At 48.7% G+C, this 13,799-nt stretch overlaps 1 protein-coding gene across 21 annotated transcripts in view; it reads right to left on the bottom strand.

Moving 5' to 3' along the window:
* LOC142587302 (uncharacterized) overlaps positions 1–13,799 on the bottom strand; it is a 410,079-nt gene that overhangs the window by 121,925 nt on the left and 274,355 nt on the right. For all 21 annotated transcript variants that reach the window (XR_012829442.1, XM_075698179.1, XM_075698189.1 and 18 more), the window contains one exon: positions 2,300–2,416. Coding sequence is in view for 20 of the 21 variants with exons in the window: in XM_075698179.1 (XP_075554294.1) it covers positions 2,300–2,416 (117 nt within the window). In the remaining variant the exon portion in view is untranslated. The remainder of the gene's footprint in view (positions 1–2,299; positions 2,417–13,799) is intronic.

Genomic DNA, 13,799 nt, shown 5'->3' with positions numbered 1-13,799 from the left:
CAAAACGCCTCACAAACGAAAGCGAGAGACTGCAGATTAGCGAGGGGGAGAGGGGCATCGTGCAATTTTGCCACGACCCCCCCCCCCCAGATTTCGTTCTTTGACACGTGGCAAATCACACTGAACTTGATAATGAAAAGGCACGGACAGTACCAGCTCGTTACCGTCAGTGCTATGCGCAGAGCAGTGATTGAGTCACATGATGCACGGTCCTTTTGTCCGTCACTAAGATTGGCCTTATGATACGCCAACTGCCGTAAGGTTGGTTTAGCCCTTCTGTAGTTAAAAAACTGAAAACCTTTAGTGTAATAAATAAAATATTGCCGCAAGACACAATTCCATTATCAAACTGAGAACCTCACTGGTATTCAATACAATAGAATGTCACTAATTCATTAGTTTCAGACGAAAAAAAAAAGCACTTCATTCTATTTAACAGAAATTCTGTTGATAAAGAAAATGTTTTCCAGACCTTCATACACAAGGACTGAGCTGTAGTCAGTAGCGTACTAGTTTGGTGTTCCTTTTAAGAGAGTAGACTGCACTGTATATCTTGATAGCTGTGCTAGATTCTTGTTATGCAATGCTAGGAGACTACCGAGCATTTGCAGCACTGTATTTTGTTGCCCAAAGTTTTCATAGAATAAATTTTGTGAAGCATTTTTTCATACTCGATTCAATATTCAATTCGAAATCTACTATTCGGCATTTGCACACCCCTGGTATTTATGTATGCGTACGAGATTAGCACTGCGAGTGTCAGTGCCACTCATGGCAGTGGACTCTGAACATTTTTAACTGCAGGCAAGAAATTTGGTGACAAATACTAAAAATTGTTTCATGACCAAAGGTGTTGACTGTTTACAAAAACTTCACAAACTTTCTTCTGTAAGGACACTCTGATCTATAGTTGAGGCAAGAATGACCTAAGTAACTGACAAACGGAAATTTGAAAATTAAGTTTTTATGCTTCACCCAAAAATCATGGCAATTTACTTATAAAAAGTTAATGTACCGTAAAACCTGACTATAGGTCGGACCAGAATATAGGTCGATCCCCCAACTAATGAATTCTAAAGATGAAAAAAAAAATCTTTTTCAATGGCAAAAGTACCGAAGGACACCCTTACCTTGAGACAAATGCGACTCAGCTGGTTGCACAATGGTGACAGTAATTATTTAAACGCTGCTTGCATGTGCACCTGGCCAAGTTTGTAACAGTATCGCACGACCATCGACCCGCTTGATTGTCAGCACCTTATTAACGGCGCTGAGCGGCAAAACAAACGAGATATGCGCATGTGTACACATGTGCTTACTTTCGCTAATTCTCCGCTCCATGCCGTGATGATAAGGTGCTGACAAACTCGCGGGTCGATGGTCGATGGTGTACAGTACACAGAAGGGCATGAAGTGCACAAGCACTACTCTGAATCAGAGCAATGCCTTTGGTCAGAGTCATCCGAACTAGAGTCAGATGACGAGTGCTTCTCACTGCCCAGTCCAGAGGCGCGCACGATCTCTACCGCTTTCAAACGGATGCATTCGGCAGTCACAGGCAGCGATCTTACACGCAGCTCCCGCACGAACTCCACAACCTTGCCTTCCTGTTCTGCGGTCCGCCCATGAAATGACGTTTTCTTTTGGTAGCTGCAAGTTGTAATACGTTGCTTCTGCCTCCATCACTACCGAATGCTCTTTTCGGATACTCCAAATTCGCGCTGTACCGCCAGGTTGCCGTGGGCTTCCGCGTACTCAATGGCTTTTTCTTGAAGGCGACGGTGAACTGCCGTCAGCTTCCACTCATTTTGAACCAAAATGTGAAAAAGCAACCTTTAACCAATATAACTTTGTGACAATGGAAGCGCAAAATGCCGGTGATGTCGCCACGCCGTGCTGCTGCTGATGGCGATGGCGGCTGTTTACTTCATCTGCCCATTGTTGAAAGACTTCCATAGTTTTTCCGCCAATATCCGGTATATAAGACGAGGGTAGACTTTTCGCAATGGTTTTTTGAAAAAAAGTTCGACCTATATTCCGGTTTTTACGGTAGGAAGTCCCGAAGCTTGGTATGCGAACGTTTTCGCATTCTACCCCTATGCAACTAATGTTGCCAGAATTTACGATGATGATATGTTTAGTGGTGCAAGGGGCCAAAAAGCACCAAGCAAGTAGTCATGAGCTGTCAGTAGAGAAATGAACAGCTACTGGTAGATGTGACAGAATCAGTGGCCAGAAATTCAGTTTAAAATTCAAGCCATCAATCCGTGGCGGCCCCGAAAAAGTCTGCAACACCCACCTCCTGGAGTCCATGCAGTTGCCGGAGGTCTGCTTCAAGGACAGCACAGCGCTCTTCCAGCCACTGCTCCCGCTCCGTTGGGCCAGTGCTCTTCTGCTGCGATGCCTCAGCTTGGGCCTACACCATACAAGAGCCATTAGAACTCATTCGAGACTCATTCAGGACCAGCAAGTATGCTAGCAGCATTGCTGAATAGATCATCAAGGTGCTCAGATGTATAAGCACAAACTCTGAATGATTAGTTTGATGAGTGTGTAACTTACTTGTGTTGTTTCTGCAGCCCAGACCAATGTACGCAGCACATGTATCTTTATTGGGTGTCGAGTTGTACCTTCCACATCATTAAACATATGCACCAGCGAAACGGATTGGGAATTTGAATCTTTCAGCTACTTCTGTGGTGTCTGGTGTGATGTCCTGTTTCGGTATAAAGTTTTGGTTTTGACTGCTAGCGCCACTCAATGCTGTAAGTGTACCCTGCCGTGTTTGCTTTCTACTCACTGGAAAAAAAGCATTTTTTGTCTGGTCCCCGACTAGACAGTCTGGCTCTTCTCTTGCGGTGATTTGCGCCCAGCTGCTAGGCCTCAGCTGTAGGTCCCGCATCCGGTCGTCCCATCGAAGCTACCACAAACTGGCACCGAGTCCCTTCGTGACCATATCTTGCAAGGCGTCGCATCAGCAAGAACATGTGAAAGATTAGTCTACGAAGGACCTTCCCTCATGCTCAAGAAGGCCGAGGGAATCGGACAAAGCGTGGAGCAAGTTCCCAAGAAACTTGAAGTTTTCAACGGCTCGCACGCCTATCGCGTTTCGACACGATGGTGCCAACAACCATCACCTTCTTTGCCCGGGTACGCAAGATGGCGGCCCCGCCAGCCTTCTCCTTCGACCCGACGGGTTACAACCTCCTGTTTCACCACCACAACCGGGTTCACCCCATGCAGAAGAATCTCCTGAGCTTCCGTCTGACACTCCCTCCCAAAACAGTGCTCCTGAAAACACTCAGGACACCGACACGCATTCCAATCCATTTACGAGTAATAATTTCTCTGGCCCTACTCCACAAACCAGAATCATTTCTCTGTGGGTCTACACATACCAGACAACCCCGGTACGGTTTAAGGATTATGTTTCCAAGTAGCTTTACTGCCTTGGTTTATTTTCTAGTGAAGTTTCAACTCTCCCATGAGAATTCGGCTCTTACACCAACAATGTGTTTCCTTGCATGTTTGTTAGGTAGATAATATACAAGTAGTATCCTTCAAAAGAGGGGTACGTGGATGTGCGCATTGCCAGTTTTTCTTGTATTCATTGAATTCTTATCATGTATGACGTATTTGCAAGTACGCACCCTTTCGTTGTCCTCCTGAGACAGGTACTTTTGTGAACTTCAGTGCAATTGTGTTCAAGAACTTGTGTGCATTTTCAGTGTCGTTATATTGTATTTTCTTAAAACAAAATTATTCATTGTATATCTGCTTAGACTTCTGTATTCTATAAATTGTGATTCTTGCTTTTTTGTGTGAGGAGAGTGAGTGGCGCATTTTCGCTTAAGGGAGAGATGATATCCTGTTTCGGTATCCAGTTTTGGTTTTGAATGGTTATGACCGCTAGCGCCACTCCGCACCCAACGCTGGAAGTGTACCCTGCAGTGTTTGCTTTCTACTCACTGGAATAAACGCATTCTTTGTTTGGGCCCCTGACTTGAGCAGTCCAGCTCTTCTTTTGCGGCACTTCGTGCCCGGACGATAGGCCTCATGCTGTAGAGGTCCCGCGCCCTGCAGCCCCGTCGAAGCTACCACATCTGGCACACAAATTAGTTAAATAAGAATGTACTGTTTACAAAATTTTTATGCATATTCATTTTCATTATTATTTATGATTCTGATGCATCACCTTGGTGTGTACAATTGTACATCAGCTCCTCGTGCCTGCATAAAAGAGCAGGAAAAAAAGAAGCCTTTTTGGGGGTGTAGCTAATGGGCTCTATACAGCAACCGACAACCACTCTCTAGGCAGGCAACCCTGAGGGGCTGCAAACCTGGATGTAGAAAAAGAATAAAGAAAAATCACCACTGTGCACACGCCATTGCTGGTGGTGTGCACCGGTTGCACATTACTGCTAGCGTTGTGGTCTTGTCAACGACTCTCAAGGAAAACGTAGCTTGTCCATACAGCCCAATAGCTACCACGATACACCACTCAAAAGGATTTTCTTGCTCTTTTGTATGTTTTCCTTCACATTTTCTGGGAAGGACATCTGGGAAAACACGTCTTTGAATGATTCAGCTACTCCAGAAAAGCCCATGTTGCTTTTTCCTAGCATGCGCATACATTTATATTCTCGCTTCTTGCAAGCAAGGTCAGAGCACTTGCTACAACTGCACCATGTCTTGAAGGGCTGTTATACAGAGACTGATTTCAATAAGCCATCTCTCATGTCATCATCATCAGCCTATTTTATGTCCACTACAGGATAAAAGCCTCTCCCTGTGATCTTCAATTACCCCTGTCCTGCGCAAACTGATCCTAACTAGTGCCTGAGAATTTCTTAATTTCATCGCCCCGCCTGGTCGTCTGCCGTCCTCGACTGCTTTTCCCTTCTCTTGGCACCCATTCTGCAACTACAATGACCCACCGGTTATCTGCCCTACGCATTACATGACCTGCCCAACTTCATTCTTTTGTTCTTAATGTCAAGTACTGCTCTCTTTCTGTCTCTTAATGTTACACTTAGCATTCCTATCTACAACTATGTAAACTTGGTTGTTATATATGGGTTTGTTACTAGTGGGCTTGACTGTACTCCTATACTGCAAGACATGCTCTAGCTATATTAGAACTTCGCAAATGTATTCACTACTTCAAAAGTGAAGCACTTGTCTAGCGAGATTGTAAGCATAACGCTAACAGTACCATCAATCTACGAAAGCACCACTCAGTGCTTTAGAATGCACGGCGATGCATGTATATCTTGTCAACAGACCTGAGCAGTTCGACTTGGTTTAGAGACTACCGATTGTTCTGGCCGCCACTGTCACCCCTAAGGATTCCTGTGCTCCCTGAATTAAGGAATACATACAGTGTCACGTGGATATAGCCCCTTCCCAGGCTTGTTATGCTTCACTGCACTACTTTTTCGTATGCTTCCCCATGTAACATCTCTGTAAAGAGGCTAAGCTGACTTTTGGGAACCGGCATTATACAACGCACCATGCTTTCCAAGCTTCTAAAGTCAATCGCGAGGACCACAAAGGCGGAATCCGTGCCATTGCTGACAGCAGCGAATTCTTTCAATAAAAACACGGCACCCAACGGCAAGAAGCTTCATAGCGAACATCGAAGCAGCTAGGTCTAGTGTTGCCTCAGTGGTGGCTGCCAGGGGATCTGCGTGCGAGAGCACTGGTTTGAGGCGGTAATCAAAATAGGCAACGATGGTGGCTTTGATTAATGTCGTTTCGGACCTGTGGTCACGGCAAAACGTCCGGAAAATCAGACGGCGAAGAGTTCTTGTGTCAGAAATTTCCGACGTTCTGATACATTGACTCTATGGGTTACGTGGTGGTGCCACGAAGCTGTCCAAATTATTGGGAATCCGGAAAATCGGTCGTTGACTGTACACCGGTAACTCCTCCGGCCGACGACAGGACGTCAAAGACGATTCATTAAGATTCCTCTCTGTTACTCGAGCCAGCATTACCGTGACTTTTGACCCTTTCAATAAAATTACAGCTAATTTTCCCTGATAGAGACACAAATTCTCTGAGTTTTTCCCGAGTCCTTCCAGACTTATGAAAATCCCTGAGAATTCCCGGTTTTCCCGGTTGGTAGACACCCTGCTGGCTATATTGGCTACTATCTGTTGGTCAAGCTGGCACAGGACCAAGCCGGTCTGCACCACTTAGTACAGCCAGACAGGAGCATATGAGCGCGAGCGTGCACTCTAGCCTTGTTCTGCAAAGCAAATGCTGCAGTTGCATGTAGCTGTAATCTGCTACGTAGTATAGACATCACGGATGCCGCGGGGTGCCATGAAGAGTCCACTGGCTGAGCGAACTGCGGCTCGCTGAGGACAACCATGTTTGGCGTGCATGTGGCGCATCGCAGGCACCAAAATCAAAAGTTGTGGCATCTACGTTAACATCTGAAACCAAATTTGAACTGCCTGCCATGTTCAGTAGGCTCCGCCGCAGCCTTCACAGGGCAAATCTTTTAAGAAGGAGCAGAAACACTGCGTAGGGGATGTCTCATTGCCAATAACTCTGTTTCTGCTGAACGAATTGAAGAAATTTTGTGGCAAAGTATTTCTGAAAGAGTGTAATTTAACTTCAAATGAATTTTTCAACTTCGATAAAGAGTGGTTCAGGGCTATTTTAAATAAGAGTAGACTGCATACAGTAAAGCATTGTTAATATATACCCACCTAATAAATAATTCCGGTGTAAATATCGTTGCGATGAATCTCCTGCCCTCTCGCCATTGAAACTAATATATTGGTTGACCGCTTAAGAGGTGACCCGAGTTTTTGGTACCAAAAATCAGATCAAAATTCGAATTTCAAATTGTTATTTTCTGCGTTCCTAACGCGATTCCGCGCCTATCTCCAAAATTTGTTTACAAAATACTGCCCAGTTTTTTTGTCATCGTGATATAAAGAGTTGAATCCATAAGCGTTGCCCTTTAAATTGGGAACAAATCACACCCAGTGTTCATTGCACATAACTCGGTAACTAAGCACTCTGCCAGCGCCATATTGGAATCATTCAAAAGCTCACATTTCTGGCTTTCTTTACCTATCAGTCGGCAACATTGCCGGCACTGTGGTCATGAAAAAAACAACTGAAATAATTGGCAGTGCCTTAGTTCGACTATGAAAGGATACACGTAGCGAAAGCTAAGGCGTGGTTAGCCTTGGTTGATCTTGATTGCAAGTCCAGGTTAGTCTGGTTGTCTAGCTATGTTGCGGTGTTTAGCCACTCGTTCGGTGCGCTGTTCGTCTGTTTACTGTGAGATTCGTCTCCTCTTCATCTCGTTCCGATGTCGATTCCAGGCCTCCTCCTGCTTATCAGGATTGTTGCCGTCCATACTGCCGCCTCAACTGTGGTTGCAGCACACGCGAGCTCTCCTTTTCAATCTACCGACATGTTATCAGGCATGCGACGCAGCTGGCGAAGCGAGCGGAGGCGAGCACGACGATGAGAAACGCGGCATGAGGTCATACCAAACGGCGGCGGCGGAAAGGTGCGGTGCTGCGCAGCGCCGGAACATCTGTGGCTCGGTGCTACTAGCGGCGCATGCGCAGTAGTGACTAGGGAGCGAGAGAGAGAAACATGTGCGGCGAAGCATGCATTGTGATGCATGCCTCGCCTCCTGTGCCTCCTCAGCACAGTACCTCATGTGCCTCCTCGGAGCACCGCCACAGCGAAACCGCAAGTTCGCGGCCAGTAAAGCTTTCACTTTAAAAGAAATTTGCGGCGCGTGCTATTACTGGCTAGTTTGAGCATGTGACCAAGATTGCGAGTCATGATTGCTTCCAAGGACCAGGAGCACTGAAATGACGAAAACAGCTGCCATTTTGTCTTAGTCTCGTGACTGCGACGCTAGAAATGCTGGAGGTCTGACAAAGTTCCATTCCACAAATCATTACGGGCAGAAACGTACGAGATGCAATGAACTTCTGAAAGCGATTCTGTCGTCGCAGTCGGCACAGGATAACCGGCAGCTCGCTGCTCAAGTCATACCGCCACCGAACGTCGAAGCCTTAACTGCTTTGCAGAATCACGCATATTGACATGCGTACTTGTTTATCTTTTCTGGGTGACCACTTGTCACCGCCCAACAAATGTTATTGCACTGCGCAGGACGCGCCTGCATGTATAGGAAGTTTCTGGAATGTTATAGATGGTTGCATCCGCTGTCTCACACTGAACATTGTGTAATCCGATTGCATGTATGCGCGACGCGAATGGTGTAGAACCTTGTGGAAGACACGTGGGTCTCAGCGATTACTCTGGACCATTTGACCACTGATGTATAAAAGCCCGCTTGACCCACTGATCATATTTTGACGATCGCCGACTGTGCTTGCCGCTGTCGCCGTTTTTTAAGTGTAGCCTGTTTTTGTGGGCACAAGTTAGCCCAATAAAAGTTAGTTTCGTCTTCCACAGTATTGCTACTGTGTTCTTTATATGTCACTACCACAGGACATCTGGTGGAGGCGCTTTTCGCTCATGTACTGCACGCCCCCAACAAGCAAGCCCCCAACGCTGACGTAGTCCTGGACCATCGAGCAAGCAGCCGTCTACAACAGCTGCCCCCAGAGCACGGACTTCTACCTGAGAAGACCAAGATTGTGGCCAAGACAACCACAACAGGAACCCCAGTGTCACCCATCGTACTTCAACAACCCAGGGAGCCCCCTACCTTCCATGGGGCTATGTCGGAGGATTTGGAAACCTGGCTCGAAATCATTGAAAGGATCTCGACCTTCAACAACTGGACCTCTGAGGATAACCTACGACATGTGTACTTCTCCTTGAAAAATGCAGCGAGGACTTGGTTCAAGAACCGGGAGTCCACCCTTACAACATGGGACCTGTTCCGCAGTAACTTCCTGAGAACGTTCACGAGCACTGTCCGAAAAGAAAGGGCCGAAATTCTGCTGGAAATCCGAGGGAAACTACCCAATGAAACCATCGCCATCTTCACGGATGAGATGACCCGTGTTTTCCAGCACGCCGACCAGTCCACGCTCACTACCTTCTTGCTGTTCCGTCAGCGCTGCATCCAGAAGTACTGCACGCCTTACATGACACTCCAACCACTGGGCACCTCTGATCCTCCCGGACGCTGTCAAGGTTAAAGGAAAGGTGTTACTGGCCGCGCCTGACCGCCGACGTCGCCCGTTACTTCAAGACATTTCGAGGCTCTCAGGGACGCAAAATACCACCGACAAGGCCAGCAGGATTACTACAGCTGGTCGAACCTCCTTGCCGACCATTTCAGCAGATCGGGATGGAGTTGTTGGGACCGTTTCGACATCAACATAAGTGGATCGTCGTGGCGACTGCGGTATGGTGTCGTCCTTGCCAGATCTCCGTGTTATCATACATTTATGTTTTGTAGTAGTCCAGCTAGAGGCGCACCCCCCTTCTGTCATGTGACGAGTTTGGACCAATCAGGAGGTGCCATCTGGCGAGTGGAGTCTTTTTTTGTAATAAACGGCCGCTAGCCGGCTCAGTCCTTGTCCAGTTTTCATCAGGAGCAGTTGGCTCCGCGTCTCCCTCTCTGCGTCGAGCGCTCGCCGCGCGTTCGCTGGGCGCGGGCCCCAACTTGCCTGCCGCTGCCGACAACATCTTATGGCGACGAGGATGGGACTCCCGCTGCGGTTCCGACCGAAGCCCCGGGAAACCAACGAGCTTCGTAAGTGAAGCGACCCTTCCTGTGTCTGCACGGCATGCAAACGCCGCCGACGCACTTGGCGTCGCGAGGCTTCCGAGCCTAGGCCTTCTCGCCCCCCTTGTTCTTCCTTGCCCCATTCCTGCTGCGAGCTCTGGCTTGTCTCCTGCACTGTCTCCTGCAAGCTACTGGGCATGGCTTCCTTTTCGGCGAACCTTCCCATTTTTCCTGAATTGCCCGGGCCACCGTTAATTCCATGGTATCGATGGTAAAAAATTTTTCAGGGCCACCTCGAAGCGGCCGGCGGTGGCGACTGGACGGACGCGCTCGTCAGCGCTCTCGGGCGTGACGGACAACGAAAGTACTTTGCAGACGAGAAGCAGGAAGCAGGAAGGCAGTTAACTGGCGCAGCGTCACCGTCAAGCGAAGCAGCAAGGCAGTCAACCGGCGCAGCGTCAACGTCAAGTGATGCGGTCCCGCCAGCGTTAGAGTTCCAGAAACTCTTGCAACGGCTTGACCGGCTGTTCGCCGCATCAACAAATGTTCTGGCGGAGAGGCACGAATTCACCAGTCGAAGGCAATTCGAGGGAGAAGGATTCCTGGAATTCGTGACCGCATTGAAGGACAAGGCGGTACAGTGCAACTTCGGCACAACCTACAATGAGCGCGCCCGAGACCAAATAATACACGGGGTAGCGAACGTCAGCGTTCGCAAACAGTTATTAGCTCATGGCGAAACCTTGTCCCTGGACAAGGCAGACGAAATTGGACGCTCTTTAGAAGCCTTGCATCGAGCGAACTGCACGTTCGGCTCCGAAAATGTACGAAGAATTGAGGCATCTCAACTTGGCGTTCCGTCGACGGGCCAAGATGACAGACTTCTTCCGGGAAGTTGCCAAGATGGCCGACTTAGTCCGGCAGGCCATGAAGATGGCCGACTTCTTCCGAGAAGCCGCCAAGATGACCGACTTCTTCCGAGAAGCCGCCAAGATGATCGAATTCTTCCGAGAAGCTGCCAAGAGGGCCGACTTCTTCCGAGAAACCGCCAAGACGGTCGACATTTCGCACATGGCTCCTCCGGGAACCGTGGTGCATGCGATCGGTGTGGCAGCAGGAACTGTATCGCGTCTTACAGGAACTGTCCAGCAAGAAATCGGTGATGCAACGCCAGCCGCATGTTGGGCCATTTCGCTTCGGTATGTCGAAAGACCCGAACAGCGGTGCAACACGTCTCTTCCGCAGAGACGCTGTCTTCGTCAGCTTACGCAGGGCAGCCGTCCGCGTCTGTCTTGACGGTAAGAGCTTTTGAAACTAAAAAAGATTTGGAAGTTCCGGTTGTAGTTAACGGCGTCTCCATGCGACTGCTCGTGGATACGGGAGCGTCTGTGTCATTCATGACGGCCGAATATTTTAGAAATTACTTTGGTCAACAGCACAGGCTGTCACAAACAACACTGGACTTAAGAAATTTCTCCAAGCAACGCATCGACATTCAAGGCCTGTTTCAAGGCACTGCCCAGTTTTTCCAAAGGTCATGCTCAGTCACGTTCCACGTAACGACTACAGGAACATCACTGCTGGGTTTAGACGCCATCCATCTTTTGGGCATACAGATCAACAGCACAGGCTGTCACAAACAACACTGGACTTAAGAAATTTCTCCAAGCAACGCATCGACATTCAAGGCCTGTTTCAAGGCACTGCCCAGTTTTTCCAAAGGTCATGCTCAGTCACGTTCCACGTAACGACTACAGGAACATCACTGCTGGGTTTAGACGCCATCTTTTGGGCATACAGATTGACGGTACGTCGCTGACATGTTGTCTACCATCGCTTCCTTCAGTACAGAGCCCCACAGGTGTGCCTCCGGGTTTCGATCACCTCTTCAGTCACGAGTTGGGTCTCGTCAACAACTTTGTGCACCGAATTCATCGGCAGCAAGATGCGAAACCAGTATCTTCAAAGTTGCGCCGACTACCCCTGGCTCTCCGTGACCAGGTAACAAATGAATTGCGACGTCTCGAGGACTGCGACGTCATCGAGCGCGTCGAGGCTTTTGAGTGGGTGTCTCCACTCATGGTGGTGCGCAAGAAGGATGGAACCATGCGGCTCTGTGTAGATCTACGGGAACAGGACAGTCTTGTGTGAAGTTCAAGAAAGGGTCTTGCAGAAACAGTGGCAGACTAAGCAGTGTGTTGACAAACGTAGAGGTGCTCAGGCAACTCGTATCAAGGTGGGAGACACCGTCAAAGTAAAACTTACCAAGAAAGGATTTTTCAAGTACAGTAAACCTTGCACTGTGAAAGCCCAGGTAGGACCATCCACTTTTGTACTCAGTGATGGGAAGACGTGGAATGCGTCTAAGTTAACCACAGTAGTAGATAGTTCAAAACATAGTACATTGTCCACAACTGATAAAGATTTTTTGTACTCATATTCAAACCTGGATAGTCATTCCGATGACTCGTCTGTCGTGACATCGTCCTTTCATAGTCATAAGCTGCAGTTAGGTAGTTCGACTGACTGTATCACTTCCAAGTCTACACAGTCAGCAATCGTTTCTGATTCCGTGGGGTAATCGGTAGCCTCCCAGGACTTGTTGGGACGTCGAGAGGAGCTTCCTGGGCAACCCTCTCAAGCTTTGAGTGACAACCGCATTCAATTTTCCAACCAAAGGGAGGGAAATAGTAGTGGGACGACTGGGTCTTCGAAGTCGACCAATACGCGTCGCAACCCCCAAAGTTCTTCTGAGGTACGCACACGTCCTCATCGTGACAAAAAACGGCCTCCGTGGCTCGACGATTATGTTTCTTGAATGTAGAGCGTATTGCCGTCTTCGAAATGCCACGGCTAGGGGCCTCGCTGTGACATTTTCGTTCACACAGGTATACAATGTGTTCCTTGTTGCGGTGCAGTGAGTCTTGTGCCGTGTTCCTTGCCGGATTTTGTTTTGAGTGACTGCCTGTGTTTTGGTGCCCAAGACTGGTGTGCATGTGTGTGAACTTGGGCGGGGACGGACTGAATTTGTTGTGGACTTAAGTGCGTGCCTTGTGTGCAACTGGTGTGTGTGTCTGTAAACGTGGGGGGGGGGGAACGAACTGAATTGTCCTTGGACTTAAGTGCGCGTCTTGTGTGCGCGTTTCACTGTATGCTGACTTTGTTTCCAGGGGGGGATGATGTGGTAGTGTGTCGCCCCCTGCCAGATCTCCGTGTTATCATACATTTATGTTTTGTAGTAGTCCAGCTAGATGGCGCACCCCCTTCTGTCATGTGACGAGTTTGGACCAATCAGGAGGTGCCATCTGGCAAAGGGAGTCTATTTTTGTAATAAACGGCTGCTAGCCGGCTCAGTCCTTGTCCGGTTTTCATCAGAAGCAGTTCGCTCCGCGTGTCCCTCTCTGCGTCAGGTGCTCGCCGCGCGTTCGCTGGGCGCGGGCCCCCGCTTGTCTGCCGCTGCCGACACAACAGCGACAAACTATCTCACCCACTTCGCTGAAACTAAAGCTCTACCGAAAGGCAGTGCAGCCAAAGTGGCGAAATTTTTCGTCAAGAACATCCTGCTGCAACATGGTACCCCAGAAGTCCTCATCACTAACACAGGAATGGCTTTTACAGCAGAGCTCACCCAAGCCATTCTGCAATACAGCCAGACAAGCCACAGAAGGACAACTGCCTACCACCTGCAGACAAATGGTCTCACAGAGCGCCTGAACAAGACCCTCGCCGACATGCTAGCAATGTACGTCGATGTCGAGCACAAGACGTAGGACCCAGTCCTGCCGTATGTAACCTTTGCTTACAGCACAGCGGTGCAAGAAACAGCACAGATCACGCCATTCAAGCTGGTTTACGGCGGGAACCCGACGACGACTCTCGACGCCATGCTGGCACAAGTCGCCGACGAAGAGAATCTTGACGTCACTACCTATTCTCCAGTGCGCCGAAGAAGCCCGACAACTTGCCCATTTACGGATCAAGAACAAGCAGCATACCAACAGCCGACACTACAACCTCCCATGAAGCTACGTCCAGTACCAGCCTCGCGACAGTGTTTGGGTTCGGACCCCAATACGTCGACGAGGACTCAGTGAGAAACTATTGC

The sequence above is a fragment of the Dermacentor variabilis genome, chromosome 7, assembly GCF_050947875.1.
Source record: "Dermacentor variabilis isolate Ectoservices chromosome 7, ASM5094787v1, whole genome shotgun sequence".
In the NCBI taxonomy this organism is placed as follows: domain Eukaryota; kingdom Metazoa; phylum Arthropoda; class Arachnida; order Ixodida; family Ixodidae; genus Dermacentor; species Dermacentor variabilis.
This window is presented reverse-complemented; position numbering and strand designations above follow the sequence as displayed.